Source organism: Andrena cerasifolii, chromosome 12, assembly GCF_050908995.1.
Source record: "Andrena cerasifolii isolate SP2316 chromosome 12, iyAndCera1_principal, whole genome shotgun sequence".
NCBI classification, from domain to species: Eukaryota; Metazoa; Arthropoda; class Insecta; order Hymenoptera; family Andrenidae; genus Andrena; species Andrena cerasifolii.
In genome coordinates, this window is record NC_135129.1 from 5,837,305 (window position 1) to 5,855,839 (window position 18,535).

Below are 18,535 nucleotides of genomic sequence, written 5' to 3' on the forward strand. Positions count from 1 at the left end.
CTCTAGCCGAGAATACCCCCTTAAGATGCATTTTATTAGGTACTGGAAAATATTAAAAATATATTGCGCATTGGAATACACTGTGAAGAAATGATTCTATACGCAAGTAATAATTTTGATAAAGTATTTACCGATTTGCAGAAAAATTATTTTGCTTGAAACTCATGAACGAATTTACCTGTCTGTCGCCTCCAGCCTTCACCATGGCCATTATTACATTTTCCGCGGTCATGAAGGGCAATTCCTGTGCCACGTGTCTGGCGATGACTTTGGGGTACACAACGAGACCCTCTGTGATATTTTGAAGGGTCACTAGAATCACATCCGCTGATAAAAACGCCTCTGACAGGGTGATCCTTCTGTTAGCCGAGTCATCCAGTGTCCTCTCCATCCATTGCGTCGCAGCAGTTTGTAGAGCATTGTTTACAAGGGTCATTAAATGCCGGGCTATACTGCAACACCTCTCAGAACGCATTGGATTCCTTTTGTATGGCATGGCACTGGATCCTATCTGGGTGGTTTCGAAGGGCTCCTCAATTTCTTTCATGTTCGCTAGTAGTCTAATATCGCTGCATATCTAAGAAATCAAACATTAATAAAATGGGATGTTTAGAAGGGATTATAACATAATTATCTTCATAATTCTCTATCGATTGCAGTCTACTACTTGTTTCCCCACTTTCTTAAACTTTGACTGCTGGTATTTCTTTCTGTATTTCCACTTTGGTAGTGGAACTAATAGTTCAAGTTTTACTTTTAGAAGAGGATATAAAAGGTGTAAGAAATTACCTTGTGGACAGTGGAGCCCAATGAGCTCAAAACGTTTAAACATTCAACGTCAACTTTTCTACTGTAAGTCTGTCCTGTCACGGAGTAGTGTTTCTCGAAACCTGCCATTTTGGTAACCAGTCGATCTAGCTGCTTCACTTTCTCTCCGTCGCCTGTGGAAATGCGTAATTTGAAAATGAAGATACTCGTTGGATCGCTTAAAAATGTGAGGTACACTCACCGTTAAATAATTGAAGGAACGAGGCCTGGGTGCCAGTGGTACCCTTCACGCCGCGGAACTTCAGATCATCCCTGGCACGTCGAAGGGCCCTTTCGTCCATTACAAGGTCGTGGAGCCAAAGTGAAGCTCGTTTGCCAACAGTGGTAAGCTGGGCTGGTTGAAGGTGAGTGAATCCCAAAGTCGGCAAACCTCGATATTCCGTAGCGAATTTTGAGAGACGCGACAACACGTTCGCCAATTTGGGTAACAGTATATCGAATCCTTTGCGTAGAATTATTAGATCCTTGAAAAATTAATGTAGCAGTTGGAATAAAAGAAGAAATACACAAGTTAAAATAGGAGGAATCAAGGGAAACGTGAAATTATTTAAAGGACATTATTTTATTATATCTCAAACACTGATGATTAATTTCTACATAAGCTTTCCGTGGAATGGACACGATTATATTTTTATTGGTCGTCAAAATTACCGTATTATCCCCGACGTAGCAACTGGTCGCGCCCAAATGGATAATGGGAGCAGCTTTTGGGCACTGATTCCCAAAAACGTGAACGTGGGCCATGACATCGTGTCTCGTTGCTTTTTCTTCTTTCGCGGCAGCCTCGAAGTCAATGTCATTCACGTGAGCCTCCATTTCAGCGATTTGTTCCGGGGTAATAGCTAAGCCAAGCTCCTATAAACATTTAAAATGCAGTTTAGAAATTTGATATTACAAGTGCACGAACGAGCTCAACTGAATTATCTTTAAAAGAGTAAACATTCGTTGGGGTATATTTATCTAGGTCACTTCTGTTTCGTATATTATTTAATTATCCCTCATTTATATTACACTGCAAGTTCTTCTAAATCCAATCATTTTTTCAAACATGTAAAGAAAAGAATGTTATCCACGTTGCAAAATAATTGAATAGACATGTATAGCTAAGAGTTGAATTCAACTTATTGACTTATGGCATAGCAGAATCGACAGCTGCAGTTTTCCTCGCGTAAAAATTCCAGTAGAAGTAATAAAGTATATGTTAACGACTATGCAAGTTTACGATTTTATATTTAGATACAGAAGTTATAGATATCACTGTCCCCTAGAAAACAGTGTTTTCCAATTCAGATCCTCTCAAACTTCAAAGCTGTAAAATATATTTATACAAAGGGACCAGCAGTTTGAGATTTTTAAGCGCGATTATGTGTTTGGATGTAAGTGGGTCAACTTGTAAGAAACACGGCGCAGATCTAAAACGAGGGCAATTTCAAATCCACCGATACGCATGGAATTGCTGTCAAAGAGGGTTCGAGTGATCCTGAAGAATCGATTGCCAGGGCAGGGAATAATAACAAATGGGTGTTATATTTCGATGGTATCGAGTTAAATTCTTGTGGCCGATAATACAATAAATGTGCAGGTGCTTTCTACACTTCTTATCCCTCTTTCAACGTACACTGTATCATCTGATTAGATAAAGAGGGCTTGGTGCTGTGTAGAAGGCACGCATCACGCCGTGAATTTCATTCCGTTCACACGTTGCCGCCGTGAAAAGTCCATTTCGAAAGATAGACATGGTGTCTCTAGAGACAGTCGCGGGTATAGTGATAAAAGTGTTCAAGTTGGTGAGAAGAGATCATTCCTTCTATTCCTATTTAATTATTTAAGTGGCCCCACCGGCAACACGTAACTCGGTCGAAATTATTGGATGCGAATCTATGATTCATGGTCATGCATGTACATAAATCAAATTGTGTCTCTGGGAAGAGGGAAGTCGAAGTTGAGTGACGAGTGCGAAGGGGCTGAGAATCTGGAGGAACTATATTTTGCAAAAATTTGCAAATACACGTATCGTTTCGATTTTCACTATACTTTACAGTAAACGTGCTAACGAAATTGTGCTTACTGTACACATGCACCCTGCAGCCATCGATTGGCTCGATTAAATTTGTTCTCCAGTCACGAAAATTGAAACATAAAAGTTGCAAAAATCGCTAAAGGATATCAATCTTATTCGTCAAGTACCTAATATATTTCTTTGCAATAATAGTCTCAGCACTGAAACCGACAATATGCTTTATCCATAGTTATCTCACGACGTGTTACGAAATCACGATTCGTGGAAACGCAAAGTTTCTGCGGTCAATTAAATGGCAGTGATATGGGACATCTGAAAATGTAGCCCTTCCGTCAGAACTTGAACCTAATTCGATCGTGCGACATGTTTTCCGGGCAATGACGCTAGGTAGTTAGTGCAATACCTTCGTGATGATAAATCATCGTAACTGGACTCATTCAAGAAACATTTGTACGCGGTTCTATGATTCATTTCGGTCCTTATCAGAGAACGATAAGGAGACTTGTTTGCAAAGCGATACGACGCCCTTTTTTATGTACAGTATCGCGATATAAGCGTACTACTTTTCACTGGAACTACTCCTTTTTTTTCTGAAGATCTGGTGAAGTTAACGTGTCCACGTATCGAGCAATGTGAAACTTTACTTTAGAAACTTTCGCTTCTCGAAACTTTTAATCCTTTTAAACGTACCGCGTTGTATCGTGCGTTTAATTTATACTAAAGTCCTTTCAAGGAAAAATTAGAAAATTTAAACAAACTTTAGCTTGTAATTATAAAGCATCAGAACCCATTGTTAGGAATCAAAAATGCATACGAGTTACGTGAATTTGGTGTTTTTTTTTATATTTTTTTCTATTAACTGTTTACTTCCCTGTGTGGCATTCATTCCAAAATGTTTTTCTAGGTGCTTAATCTCATAATCCTGATCCTATATCGAACAGGATACAAAGGAGAGTTTCTTGGGGTCGGCGGAACATGGAACTTAAACGAGGACAAAAATCCAGACGCAGAAATCGTTGCGTCTGGAGTTTTAGTGGGTTTCTTTATATACACCAGTGTCGTTGTCATCACCTACTGCTTCGGCAGCACGGACCACAAGAAGACTCTTGTTGTAAGATCTCGCTTCAAATTTTATACAAATGATTCTATTCGAATTACTCGTTTTAAAAGAGAAGTCCTTTTAACGGGAGAAGACATAAAGGACACTGGTTTAATAAACATTTTACCGTTCGCCAAATTACATAGACGTTAAATTTATTCTAGTGTGACAATAATTCGCAATTATATGGACGGTGATTAATTTCTACTATTGGACAGATGTAAACTGAATATTGGCTTTTGGTCAGTTTTTCTTCCAAAATTTATGTTTTAATCTTCTAGCTTGAAAGAGGCTTTTGTCACTCTGAATTTCTAGATTCGTTCACTTCTTCTAATTTTCTAGATCTGCCATCTTCTGCTTGTAACTTCCAAGCAGATTGAATTACAACTTCTTCTAATAACAGGGTAACTTTTTCAGGAAATTATAATGAACTTTGTTGGGACCTTCATGTTCATCGCTGTGGGTGGTACAGCGCTTCACTACTGGCACGGTTACCAGCCAGAAAACAAATTCGATACCATCGTCCAAGAGAGACAGGTAATTAATAGTATTTGCGTACGTTGAAAATCGATGGATCGAACAATTTCGGAAGTTCCAGCTCGCTATAAATTACGAAGTGTTCGTGGTTGAAGTGTTTATTAAATTGAATTTTATTCCACGCATATGAGTTCGTTTCCCACGTTCTAGATAAGTTACATTGAATTTTTCAAATTTTGCAGGTGGGACTGGCTGTTGGATCGTTGTGCGTTATCGAGGGAGCTGCGTACCTCGTGGACCTGATACTGAGCTTCTTACATTTCGTGAAAAATCGTGACGACTTCTTACAATAAAGTCATATTTCGCGTAACATTTAATCCCTTCATCGCGTCATCCTCAGCAATTGTAATCGCCGTCACGAAAATGAATTTCTTCACTAGAGCCCTCATAGTTCCAGAAAAACAATTTCATCCATCCGAACTAACTGGAAGCACATTTCGCGCAGAAAAATTCTTCCAATGATAGACAATACATTAAGGTTAGTTAGTGGATAATTATGATAGGTCAGATCATCGTTTAGATTTCTGACAATCTTCGGTAGAATTAGGTTTTCATTTTCGATAACTTATAGCACACTAGTAACGCCCGTAGCAAAGATTTCATGTAACTTAGCAGAATAGATGCACATTTAAACGAAATTGCGCATGCAGTGACACGGAATGTAATATTTTTTAATTGTATTACTAAATGTAGGAAATAATAATTAATTTTTATATCATAGTTACTAGATATATTTTCACTGTGTGCAGCTTACCAATACTTCTACCAGTCATAAAAAATGGTGTGACTGTGTGACATACTGTCACCAACATTTTGAATAACAAGTCGAAATGACAATTTACATTTGTACATTCAAAATTTTGAATATCTCGTCACCTTTCTGTGGTTCAAGCATTTAAGGCAAATTATCGATTAAGAGAAACAATTTCACAGTATATACATATTAATCCATCAATGTATGCAAAAGATAAATTGTTCGATCGTGTCTGTTAGCAAACTTCAAGCCAATTAGCAATCGTTTAAGAAATATGTTTGCAGAAGCTCGTCGGCTTCTGAAAGACTTTAGTTTCCTCCTGAAAGTGCACAAGCTGGTAAAAATAACTCCTCCACTCCGATTAATTAAAAATATCCCCACAGTTTCGTTAATATTTCTCGATCACTCAGATTGTGGCTTGCGCTTGCCTCCATGAGCTCTCGAAATACAGAGAATACATGATACCAAGATGGCTCTGGGTTATTTATTGCATCGACACGTCCACATACGCTATCGTTTATACTAACACCGCGATGGCACACGTGTTTGAGCAACCACGAAAATTACCAGTTAGTCTTATAAAGGGCAACACCTATTCCTAAAAGCACTGCAACTTTCTATGCTTGCACGCTGCTCAAAATAATTGGAGGATCGCCCACCCAAGTCGAGTAACCATTACCTCGAAACATAACGAGAATTTGGTGGTATTAAACGTAGGTAAAGTACTATTCTCATTCCTGGTATTCAGATCATTATCCAGAACTTCTAATTATTTTTGGCAGCAAATCTTATTCTTCCTGAGTCCAGGGTCAGCTAGATGCATTTATCATCGACCTATTTAGTACGTGTCACTTTATAAATAATATTTTTCATTGATAAAACGGTTGATAACTTAATTAGGAAGCAAGAAGTGGGAGGAAATACGGGTATTTTTAGATGAGGGTATGAAAGTACAGTCTATTAAAATAACTTGAAGATAGGGGCTGTGTGAAGAGAAGAGAATATAATCTCACTGTTAGATGAAAGAATTTAATAGCAGGCGAAAGTTTCTAGTAAAATATATATATATATATATAATTAGCTAAGTGTGACGTTGTAACAAATCAGCACAATTTTGCTGAGTTAACCCATAAGAATGTGAAATTAACATACCACTTGAATAACACCCAAGAAGTTAACTATACCCACCCACTGTAGGTACAATTAGAGCTGACCCTGACTAACTGCATCTCGTGTAGGGAGAGTAATATCTAAGTAATTCCTAATTTCATTCGTAGGAATTGACTTTATTCTCGCTGGGAGTGATTTTGAACTTCACAGGCGGAGTGGCAGGTGTCATCAGAGCACGCGACGCACCATTAGAGGATTATGAGAATCGTCGAAGTGAATCGAAAATCGGGATACTACTGCTAGGTGCACAGTGAATTCGATAATTTTTCTAAATTTCCCATTCCATGGAGTATGAATATTCTCAGTCATTGCTTGGACGAATAATTAATGCAGCGGGGTTTGTCTGATAATTTCCAGGCAATTTCATCGTGCTATTTTGCGAGATCGCCTATATAATCTACTTAGAAGTTCATAAAATGCGAGAAGCCAATGCAGCAACTGCTAACCGTAGTACCGTATAAACAATGAGTAAATAAATGCTTTTTATTCTAATGTAGACCTTTCACTTTCTTAATAAGTTCTTAATAGGTGCGTAATTACAGTTAAGTGACGAGAAAAATCGTTCGATACTTTCTTGCTTGGTTGAGGAAAACAGAGGTACAATGAATTTATTAAGAAGCTTCGCTTTTCGTTTACTTTTAAGCACACCAGTGGTGTTTGATTTCATTGTAATCGGTAGAAAACAATCGACTGTAAAATATGTACACGAAAACAAAATCTAATCTCCAATTTCTTCCTGTTTCCGTCTGTTAAAGGAGACACAAATATATTTTCAGTGAAATAGCATTTATTAAAGAGGAAATGGGTAATATAGCAATACCTTATCCGTGGTTGAGGTTGAATGCATTCACACTTGAGAGGAAACTGCTGATATGGAGAACAGTATCTATGGTTTGTCTTTTGAGTCGCATACATAGATATATAATTTATGAAATAATTGGTTAGGAAAAGAACTGTGTCATCGTCAAAATTAAAATAATTTATTCCTCCAAACAAAGCATCCAATGGATTAGTGATCGACGAAAGCTATTTAATTTAAATTTCAATTGATATAGGCACTGTAAAATATTTCAATGTCAAATACCAACATGATTCGCAACGATTAGAAACCTTTCGTCTCTCTTTTCACTAACATTCTTACAGTCTACTTGCATAGTGGGCACTGCAGTATACTTGAAGCCACTGGAGCCGTATTTAGAGATTCCATGTTTTGGAATACTGGCGCCTACCTACATCAGTGGCTATGTCATCATAAATTCCTCCGAAATCTTCATGTTGTTTACAAATGAGAATGAAAAGTGCACTTTCCTCGTGAGTTAGCGCAACATTGAACAAATGCGGCATTAAGAGATCGCGAAAGTTGAGTGTTTTGATCCAATTCATTAAGGAACTATCCTTTGCTGTGAGCGGGGCGGTTGGGAGTCTAATCTGTGGCGCTTACCAGTTGTTTAAGTGGATCTCGTGGATGATTAATACTACTCCTATTGTTGATGGAGACTACAAGTACGTTTAAAATGGCTTAGAACTATTATTTCCAAAAAAAGGGGAAGGGAACCAGTTGAAACTGCAGCATTTCCCTTGCCAGAAACATTTCGTTTCCTTTTTCCACCTATTTCCTTTCCTCCCACCTCACAATCGGTTTCAGTATACCAGAACTTGTGCTAGCGTTGGCCCTGCTGCTTCATTCCGTTTCTTTGACCGCTGTGATCATTTATCGACAATTTCAACGTCGATCCAACGTTAACGATCCATCACCAACGGAGAATCAGTAACGCATGGTACCTACTCTCAAAGAAGATTTACATAAGACACGGTTACCAAAAGAAATTAATAGAAACCTGAGGGAAATGTTGAAATTTCGAAATAAATATTATCGGAGGTATTGATGAACGTCCGTTACACCAATGTAGAAGTAAGTAATTTGCAAATGCAGCATTGAAAAGTAAAATAAACGAGTCCTAAACGAAGACATCGCTCCTTTTTCTCAATCTACGAGCGAGCAAACTTAGGAAGGGTTACAAGCGGCCACGATATGCATCAATTAATCTACTTGACCTCGTAATCATCGTGAATGACCGGTACAATCCCACACCCACGATCCGGATACATAATCACGTTAATTACGGGTGCTGGTGGTAATTTAACCTCTCGAGGCTCGACTCGAAAACCATGTAACGTTAACATAAAATGAGAGGAGGGAGGAAATGAAGAGTTCAGAGGAGAGCAAAGCACGAAAATAGCAAGATACAAAATGTACTGTAAATCTGATAACGATTCACAGAAATGTCATGCATTTAATTATTTTAAATACACCGCTCAAAATAGGTAAAAAATCTGGTATTCAATTATAGAGTATAAACCACATCTCGAGATCAGTGAAAGAAGATAATTTCCAAAGTGTTAATTATCTCGTTAGGGTACACGATTCACTAATTATTTTCAGCATATTTTCAAGATTCCCTTTTCTTGTCGATCGTTCGATAACACTGGGCAATGATTAAAAAATTTCAAAGCAATGAAATAGCTGTATTAATTCAGTAGCAAGATTTTTCATAGCAGCAATCATTGCTCATTGGTCAAGAACGACAGGAAGATCGCATAATGATCATCAATGAAGATCTGGCCGCACCTACTGACCTAGTGAACACGTGATCTTCGGTGGCCACGTTTGTGAACGCTGCTGTGATACGTGGTGGTAATGACACCTGTGTGAGTGTGTTCTGTTACGATACTTGGATGCACGTATGGTTTTTCTGTAATAGGAGTAACGACGTGCTAAGACTGTTACGCAATTAGAAAATGATCTGCCTTTGGTAGAAGAAATGCTCGTCAAATTCTTTGCTGTATTTAAACATTATTTTCTGTAGCAACAATGTGTCTTCAGCTTCCTTCTATCCATGACAATCCACATGATATTCGTTTTAAATACCACTATCTCCTCTACACAAAATTCGTGTGTAATTCTGAAAACTCTGAGATGTGTGTTTGTTAAGAAATTAGTTATTATTAAATATGACAGAAATTGCATTAAATTCTTACGTATCTGCGCAGAGTCTTACATTTGGAATCTACTACAGTTTGAATTTCACCAAGATCAAATTTTTTTAACGTTAATAACCACTGAAACTTATAAAAATACGTAGTGCTTAATTTACCCCAAGCGTTTCCTCATTATACGACACAAAATCGTGCCCCACGTAATGAATTCATGATCGATAGCGGACATAAGAAGATCGCCCATGTCGAGGCTGAGTCGTACCTATTCTGTACAAAGTTTAAAACCATTGACACATTTTCCACCGCCTTAATATTTACACTGCGACACGGCTGCTACGTCGTGGCCAGAACATTCCAAGTTAGTGTCTCTGGCACACTTTATCGAACAATGTTCAGCGACCTTAGAAACTTTTATCGAATACGTACATCTATTTACGTTATCGTACATTCATTTATACGCCGCAAACTCTTAGTAACCGATTATCCAGACGGACGCTTCTGCACCGGAGTAAAAGAAGGCCGTCCGCGAGAAAAGTCTCGTTTTCAATGTCGCGGCAGACATTCGCACGAGCAGACGTGACCGGCATGAAAAGCGATACGTCCCGTGGAATCACGGAAAAAGGAACTAGGGATGATTTCGCAACATTACTCAATGGCGTCGCCATTCGAAAGCACGTCGCCGCGGCCATCGAAGAGAAATAAATTCGTGACTTTATTCCGCGGCTCTAGAGCCAACCCTACTTTCGTTCGTGCATGTTTAATCGGGACGCTTGGGCGCTGGTTTATGTACCAAGGTTTTTGCACGTGCATATATCCGCAATACGTCCACGGGAATTATACACCGTGAGTCACGTGAAGTCTAACATGCTCCGATGCATTATTTCCGACGCACCAACAGCACGTGCTCGTGAATTAAATCCAGTGGTCACCTCGCCCTTCGTCACAGGCTCCGGTTACGCGTCTTTTTGAAATCCTTGCTCGCGCCTCTGGAGCACGCTGAATTATTTAGCCGGCTTGAATTCTCGGGCTGCGAATGTCGAACTTGGAAAGAAGTCGGAGTAGGTGCTATGACGCGAGAATTTCATCGAGTTTCGCAGACAGATTTCTGTTAGGTGGATGGAGTATCAATGGCGCACCCAGAGGGGGCCAAAGGGCACTGGCACCCCCCAAAGAAGGGGCTTTGGAAAAAGAAAAGAAAACTGGACTTTATTCTTTTAATAAATTTTTGTAATCACCTAACGAATTTTATTGAATTTGCATTATAAATATTTGTATCCCTTCAACTCGGCTGCTAATCATTTGGTTCTCTTTCTATCTGCGTTCCCATGTAAGTTGTTTCTGGGATATATTTAGTTGTGAGGTTGTTTATTGCATTAATCATGAAGGGAATAACCACGAACGTGGATCTACGAATGAGTCTGAGCTACAATTTTTCAAAATTTGTCGAAAGTTAGAGATTGTGCGTAATATGTTTTCGGTATTATGACTATGGTGACGTAACGTGTGGAGTATATTTTTTGCAACCTGGCTTTGCCACAAATACCACTGTGAAATACGCAAAGAGTGAAATATTGAGTCGCCATCGTCTGATTAATTTTACTAGTCCTTGGAGTTTCCTTTGTATGATAATTTAGGTAAGGAAAGTCTGGAAATACCATTAGCCTTTAAAGTATTATAGAATAGTAGACTGTACAATTTTTGGGGTGATTAAGGACTCTAAAAAGTTGAGACCTCAGTTATCAGAGATTCCAAAAGCTGGGATCCCAAGAGGTAGGGTTCCCAAACCCATAAGTACACCAAAATGTTGAGACCCCAATAAACATTGTCTCCAAAAGAGTGAAAGTATATGAAAACCCCAAAAACTTGTTAGACTAAACTAAACAGAGATTATAAAAGCATAAAAATCCCAAATACTTGTTACACTAATCAATAAAGATTTTAAAAAAGTAAGAACCCCAAAAAGTTGAAAGCCCAATAAATACGGTGCCCAAAATATTAAAGACCCCGAAATCTTGAAACCCTGTAAACAGTGCACTCGAAGAAGCGAATGCTCCAAACAGCTACGCCTCCAATAAGCAGAGACTTCAATGACTGTTACGCAAGTGCAACTTCCCACGACGAATCATGAATTAAAAGGTACTGGATCGCAGACAGGCTCGGTCTGCTCTACTATTAAATTCGGTGGAAATCAAACGGATAGGTACACACGAACGCGGCGACCCCTTTTTCACAAAATTACGCGCCAGTGACACAATCGGACGTAAGTGACTACGACATGGTCATATGGTGAACCTGGCTCTAACAAAGCCGACAGACCGCCTGCGCAACTTACACGTAGTGTGTGCGGCGTAGTCTTCGTGTGTCATGCTTGGCGTTCCAGTTTAAGTTGTTCCACGGCACGGTGTGGAACTGGCACGGTTCCCTGCGTCGTTCATTCACGATCAACGTGATTAAACACTCACGGAGACACGCTCCTCCGTCGTTCCTTCGGTTCGCCCGAACCGATGCCTGGATTTGTGAAAATCCTCGCGTTCAATCAGGGAGAATCTTCGTGAGATAGAAAACAGTGGCGAGGTAGTTACAGATCTGACTGACAAGTGCTGGTGATAGCTTTCCCATCAGGCCGGGTGCATTTGTGGGCGGAGGGGACTTTTTGGAGTCGTGCAGCGGGTGGTGCGCGTGGACGGTGTCACACGACTGTTTTTTTCTTTTTTTTTAATAAAAGGTACGTGATTTGCAAGAGATTTGAGAAACTCGTAAAGTGTACAGTTTGTTATGACGGTCAGATTGCACTGTGGATTGTTTTTACGTTCGGGCCGACAGGAAGGATTATGTAAATACGCACGCGATTCGTTTTTGCCATTTGCAGCCTCTGATCTGCTGCATTATTGAAGATTGTCTTCTGCAAGTATTTTAGTCACGGGAAAATAAACATTAATTTAAAAGGTGACCATAAAATGTTGAGTTACTGAGTCACGTATTTGACTTAAGAATCTTCTGCGTGCTAATCTTTTCGCAAAATATTAGAGTGGTGCAATATCAGTGAATGATTCTATTCTCCACCTTCAGATGTATAAATAATTTTCGAATAATTATTTGTAATAAACTCCCAAGAAATACGTAGCAATAATTTATAGAAATACAAACTTGTATGAAAATAGAAATTAATTAAATTGCTATTGAATGTGTAAAAATTAGGACACGTGTCAACACTAAGTTAAATTTCAAAATTTATGTCTGCATTTCTAAATTGCTTCGCGTATATACGTGTTCCTAATTTGTGGATGAAATCTCCCTCTACATTCTGATATTTATCGCGTTGCTTGCTATCATCAGGGGTCGATGCGCTTGATAAGAGAGGACTCGTATCAAAAGGTGGAAAGAAATTGATCGCCAGCAAGGGGTGAGCCTAAAATCCTTCAAACTGGGTGACGGTAAAGGAAAACACCGCAGAGTCAGAATGGCAGACGACAGCCAGCAGGAGCAGCATGTCCCCAAGGAGCGCAAGGTGGTCAGGCACTTACCGTTTCTGATCAAAATCCTGGAAATTGTAAGTAAATCGCTGAGAATTAAATTAACATCCATCGTTGTCAAAAAGTATAATGAATTTACTGAACAATTTTTATCGGTAATGAGATTTTTTACTTGTATTAATCGTAATTGAAAATTATCATTTCAAAGTGATTATAGCTTATATAATCAGCTGTATTTAAATTTGTTAGATCCTGGCTGTGGTGGCGATCGGATTGATAGTCGATCCGATGAACTCCTTCCAAAAAATCCAAATTAGAACGAGGTTCAAGCTTGACGATGCTGCGATTATTTACATCAGCATAGGTGGTTTCATGATAATCAACACGCTTTTCATCATTTCCCATTGCCTTGGCGATCGAATACCGAAGAGAACGGTGAGTTAAAGTCGAACTGCATATTTCTACGTTTTTATATAGGTACTACTTAATCACAGAGTTCTGCAGGCTTTAGGATCGATTCTTTAAAAAGTAAAATACTGTATAATTTTCCAATCGTTAACCAACGTGACTTAAATTATAAAAAATATCGAAATTCAGTGGTAAAAGGTTGAAAGAATAGCTGAAAGATTCTTATGCAACGAAACGAGGATGGAACAAGTAATTGTGTTATAATATTCATTAAAAGTCGTGATTTACAGTAGATTCCCTTGCACTGTAATCGAGATTACGTGACGTGGCTGGTAATAATAAATTGATGAAGTGACACAATCAGGTGATCGCGTGACGATCACGAAAGGGCGGCTAGCATCGTGTCCGACTCACTTCCTACATTCGGTGTTAAATACGTGAATCCACTAGCGAGTCCGAAATTGCTGGTATTTCGCGTATTTCGATCCAGACTAGCCCATTTGCACAGCTGAATCGTCGTCGCAGAAACCAGGCATTCGATAATTAACAGATGCGTCATGTCCTTCGTATGTGCACCAACATATCCTTCATTCTCGTGCTCATACACGGTTGTTGTCTCACATTCGTGCAACTTAACAGTGGTTAGTGGGAGTATTCGCAAACCAAGTCGTCGATTTGGAAAACCTGAACATTTAAACAAGCTTTCGAGAAACTTTCCTTGTCGCATGTATTTGACAACTGTTCTCTTAGAAAAAGGGGGGAAAAGAAGTTTGTTCTCGAAATTTATTTTAGAAACTCTAAAGTAATCCACTTGCTGAGAATTTAGTAATTGCAGCTTGTATTCCTAGCATCGTGTTCGAATTTTTTGATTTTTCAATACTTATGCCTCTCTACGTAGTGTAACTTAATAAACGAGTGATTACCATATTCAAAAGAAATATATTATAGTTACTTTACTTCGAAAAAAGAGACTGAAGATAGAAGCATCATGGTAAAATATTTCTGTATTTTTCTCGAATTCCAAAGTTGATTGATGACTCAGGAAATCAATTGTCTATACATTTTCAAATACTGAATGGAGCAGTGGCGCATCCAGAGGGGGAGTCAAGGGGCCCTAGCACCCCCAAAGAAGGGGCTTTGTAAAAATGAAAGAAAACTGGATTTTATTCTTTAAATAAATTTGTATAATCACCTAATGAATTTTATTGAATTTGCATTAAAAATATTGTTGTCGCTTCAACTCGACTGCCCCCAAGATTAAATCCTGCGTGCGCCACTGGAATGGAGAACGCAGTCTTAGGGACGACATAACGCTTCAAAAGTCTCTTCAGGAAAATGCGACTTGAATAATCTCATTAGCCATTCAAGGCCGCTTAACGAAGGTTTACTTGTTTCTCCTAGTTCATAAACTACAGAGGGAATAACGAATGGTTGCTGCATAACTGTATCGATCTAACCACCGATGCTATCAAATAAAATCTAATTTCGTGTGCAGTATTTTGAAGCATACGACTTCGCGATGTATTAGCGAGTAAGTGGAGTCACGAACTAATTCAGTTTTAATGGCTGTATTGCTTACATCGTAACTGAAAGATCTGTATCAGTATGGCAAGCACGAACATGAAGGCCAGTTTGCAAATTATGCTCAAAGTATTATTATTAATTAGGTTGATTATAATTAACTGTAATGAGCCCTCGTTTATTTTTCCTACGTATTAGTCACGTGTCTAAATTATGAGTTATTAACCAACTTCTCAGCTTGGCACATTTGGTTCTTTAAACTATATACAGAGAAAGAATCGAAGAGTAGCTAGAAAATTTTTAAGAAATTGTATGTTTGAAAAATGTAATACTTACAACCTGTTAGAACAGTGATTTTCGAGCAAGGTGTTCTAAATACATGAGTTCCAGTTTCATTAGAATTCATAACTTAGCAACGTCCAAGTTCCCATAGGTAGTTTTATCAGCCGCCTACTTTGCCACGTGTATGCTTGTTTAACAATCGGAACTCGTAATATCGGGGTCTTGGCATTTGGAAAACGCGATAGTTACTGTCGTTCGTGTCGCACCGTAGTGATAACACACAGAATAATTACAGTCTTCGCCGCGAAAGCGAACGACTCCGTGACCTCCTTTAAACGGTGCACAGAGTTTTTAGAAGAATACTTTTTAGTCGAGGTTTTACACGTGGACATATGCTGGATTCACTAATAAACAAAATAAGCACGTGCTTAAGGCATCAGGGAGGCACCATAGCAATTTTCTGAATTTTAAACTCTCACTTTTGTAAGAAACACTTTTTAGTCAAATTAGCGGAAATGCCTAAGAAATTATTGCGTTGAAGTGATAACTGGTATAATCATCACCCTGTATGTGCCTCTAAATGTTTTAAGTGTTTAGGGCCTCTAAAGGTCTTAAGCCGCCCCTGCGTGGACTCCTTATTTTACAATAAATGTAATTTACATGTCCTTGTCAATATTAGGGTATAGAAAATTTAGTATCTTTACAGAAATTTCAATAAAATGCAAAATAGAGAGCTCCGGAAACCCATGGAATTAATTTTCAAAATACCTGTTTTCCTAGCAATAATGCATCGCTATCGATACATCATTTTGTAATGAATTGTATTATTCAGTTCCTCGAACCTATACTGTCAGATTAAAAAAAAAAGTAAATGGTCGAGTGGTGAATCCACCTTATCACCATATAAATCCCGAAGTGCCACATATTCCAACCCGGAGATTCGAATATAAACCCGGGGATGAAGAACGCAAAAAAAAAGTTTTGTTCTCGACTATCCGGAAAACAAATGTGCAATTCTTTTAAGCTCAAACAATTCTGTAATTTAAAAATATCTGTTTTTTTAATTAATAACTTTTATTGTATATAAAATTGATACCATTATCTAATACCACATATTCTTATTATCTCATTTTTTTACAACACGGAGATTTTTCCAGTAAAACCGGAGCCCGGAGATTTCCTTCAATACCCGGAGTCTCCGGGCGAAAATTTATAAAGTACACGTTCTTTTACAAGTCAAGTAACACATGTCACTAATATCCACCCTCTTGGAATTAATCCAATTAAATGACAGCAAGTGCATGGAATTGGTCGTGTCGCGGGTTCCACCTTATCATTCTCTCAGATCTCACATCTGTAAGGAAAAGCAGAAAGCAGAAGTAGGCAAGTGATTGATCTGAATGCATTTCCAAGCAACATCGATCTGCTCTCTGTTTCCAGCTGATACTGTTCGGCTCGGTGGGCGCGCTGCTCCACGTCGTCGCTGGAAGCGTAATTGTCTATAATTGGAGGAAGATCCTCGGCCCTTATTACAACAACAACGAATTCTACCCGAGCAAGCAGTACATGGATATGTTCATCTCCGGGGCAGTGTTCACATTCGTGGACGCGCTGGTCTTCGTCATCGAAATTATCGTCATCATAAGATGCTCGCCGAAGAGCAGTCAGTGAAGAGAAGGAACCAATACAGGAAGCTATTATGTTCGACAGGAGAGGAGTGGATAATGGATAGTTGCTGGAGAAAAGAAGAATGTTGGAGAGGTAGAATGATGTAATTAGAATTATTTTTATGTCTGTAGAATTGATAACGTCGCGAGTGGCAGATAGTCATATGTTAGTGTAATACGATTGATTTGTCTAATTTCTTGGTAGGGGAAAGTAGGAAAATAAGATTTGAAGTGTTTTGAGAAGTTGTCGAGGAAGGGGGGGAGGAATGTAAAAAGGAGGAATGGATTTCCACCGAATGTGTTCTAAATTATGTATCAGAGGAGGAGTGTGTAAAAGTTAATTAAGCACGGAGTAATTATAGAAATACGTGCCGCCCAGAAAAATCCGAAAAATCATTCTTCAGCCAAATATATTTGTATGTTAGTTTGTAAGCCTTCGTGTTGTTTTATTTTAAAATAGTAGTGCTTCGTGTGAGTCTAATATTATTCGTGCATAGTGTATCGTAGAATACAGAGATTGTATTAGCATTGTTAGATAATGTACAAAGTAATTATATGTGCAAGCGTAATGTAGGATATTAGAACATATGAATTGTTGATTTAAAGGGTAGATAATTAGAATAGACAGAATACTGTAATGCCTTAAACGAGTAACATTCTCTCATTTAAGTTTTATTTTCATTTTTATATGCAAAGAATTTTTCAGTAAATTTAGTTAGTAGTGTAGGAATTTTTTATTCAAACTAATATCCAAAGACTTTCTAAGTGTGTGGCATATTGTATATGTTAAGAAAATGTGAAGATCCACCGAGAAATATAATTTTTCACTAACACCATGCTAAGATCCAAAGTTTGTATAATTGTACAATTAGTGTAGCGTCAATTAATAATAGATTTGTTAACATAAACTTTATTAATACCTAAGTACGAATTTCTTAAGATTATCATACTTTTTATATGCATATTGTGAAATTGAATCTCAGAATTGCCATGAATATTCTTAGATAAAAAGCAGTATACCTTTCGTAGTACTAAATGTAGTTGTAAAAGGACCAAATCTTACAATTTGTTATTGTGTACATTTCTCGTTTAAAATGTACGCTGTATATTTGTAACAATTAATTAATGTCTTTATCAAAACAATTCCGTCCAATTGAATATTATAGCTGACATCTTATATATTAAGCAAAGATATTGTAATAAATATAAAAGGATGATTAAATTTAGTATGGTGTATTCCCTTCGTTATTTCCAAGGTGTCCTGGTAAGGTAAGTGAAGGTAACAGAGAGAAGATTATTTTCTCTCCTGATATCTTCCACTTTCTTATACAATATTCGATAGAACAATTGCATGTGGTACGTATTAATTTATTTCACACCAAACTGAGCACCAATTTCTGTTCTACGAATATCGATCGGAGGCGAAGTCGAGAATCAATCGATGTCTTAACGCTGCAATTTAACATAGCAACATTCGAGGTACTCGAAACAAAAAACGTAATGACACCTAAGGTCTCTATGAATTTAGAGGTTCGATCGACGATATAAAGCAGATGAAATATCCTATGAAAGCAAGTGAAGGATGCAAGGTTAAAGGACTCAACATAAATACCTTCCCTCCCATCCACCTCCCCTCTATCGTGACAACATAAAAACTGCAATTCCTAATCTGCAGATACGGACAACAGGTTTCAATATAATAAAGCTGAATCAGATGGCCATCGAGGAGTTAACACGACCAGTAAAATCGACAGTATCATTAAATCGATCAGTAGGCCA

The 18,535-nt window shown here is 38.2% G+C and overlaps 3 protein-coding genes across 4 annotated transcripts in view; 2 read left to right on the top strand and 1 right to left on the bottom strand.

Annotated features, from left to right (window-relative positions):
- The window catches only part of Adsl (adenylosuccinate lyase), a 28,892-nt gene that overhangs the window by 3,013 nt on the left and 7,344 nt on the right, over window positions 1-18,535 (bottom strand). Inside the window, exons 1-5 of one of the 2 annotated variants that reach the window (XM_076824305.1) lie at window positions 11,738-11,877; window positions 1,480-1,683; window positions 1,010-1,292; window positions 790-941; window positions 179-577 (exon numbers count right to left, since the gene is read on the bottom strand). In XM_076824305.1, coding sequence (XP_076680420.1) covers window positions 179-577; window positions 790-941; window positions 1,010-1,292; window positions 1,480-1,644 — 999 coding nt within the window. In that variant the 5' untranslated portion in view covers window positions 1,645-1,683; window positions 11,738-11,877. Of the gene's footprint in view, window positions 1-178; window positions 578-789; window positions 942-1,009; window positions 1,293-1,479; window positions 1,684-11,737; window positions 11,878-18,535 lie in introns of those variants that run through there. The other variant, XM_076824304.1, reaches the window with a different exon arrangement.
- On the top strand, window positions 2,448-5,204 carry Ssk (smooth septate junction protein snakeskin). The gene is made up of 4 exons (XM_076824307.1): window positions 2,448-2,615; window positions 3,753-3,959; window positions 4,365-4,484; window positions 4,667-5,204. Exons 1-4 carry the CDS (start codon window positions 2,565-2,567, stop codon window positions 4,775-4,777), a joined length of 489 nt encoding a protein of 162 aa, XP_076680422.1. The 5' UTR covers window positions 2,448-2,564; the 3' UTR covers window positions 4,778-5,204.
- Window positions 12,742-17,982, top strand: LOC143375321 (uncharacterized). Its single transcript, XM_076824306.1, has 3 exons — window positions 12,742-12,955; window positions 13,128-13,313; window positions 16,530-17,982. The coding sequence occupies exons 1-3, from the start codon at window positions 12,866-12,868 to the stop codon at window positions 16,758-16,760; spliced, it is 507 nt and encodes a 168-aa protein (XP_076680421.1). The 5' UTR covers window positions 12,742-12,865; the 3' UTR covers window positions 16,761-17,982.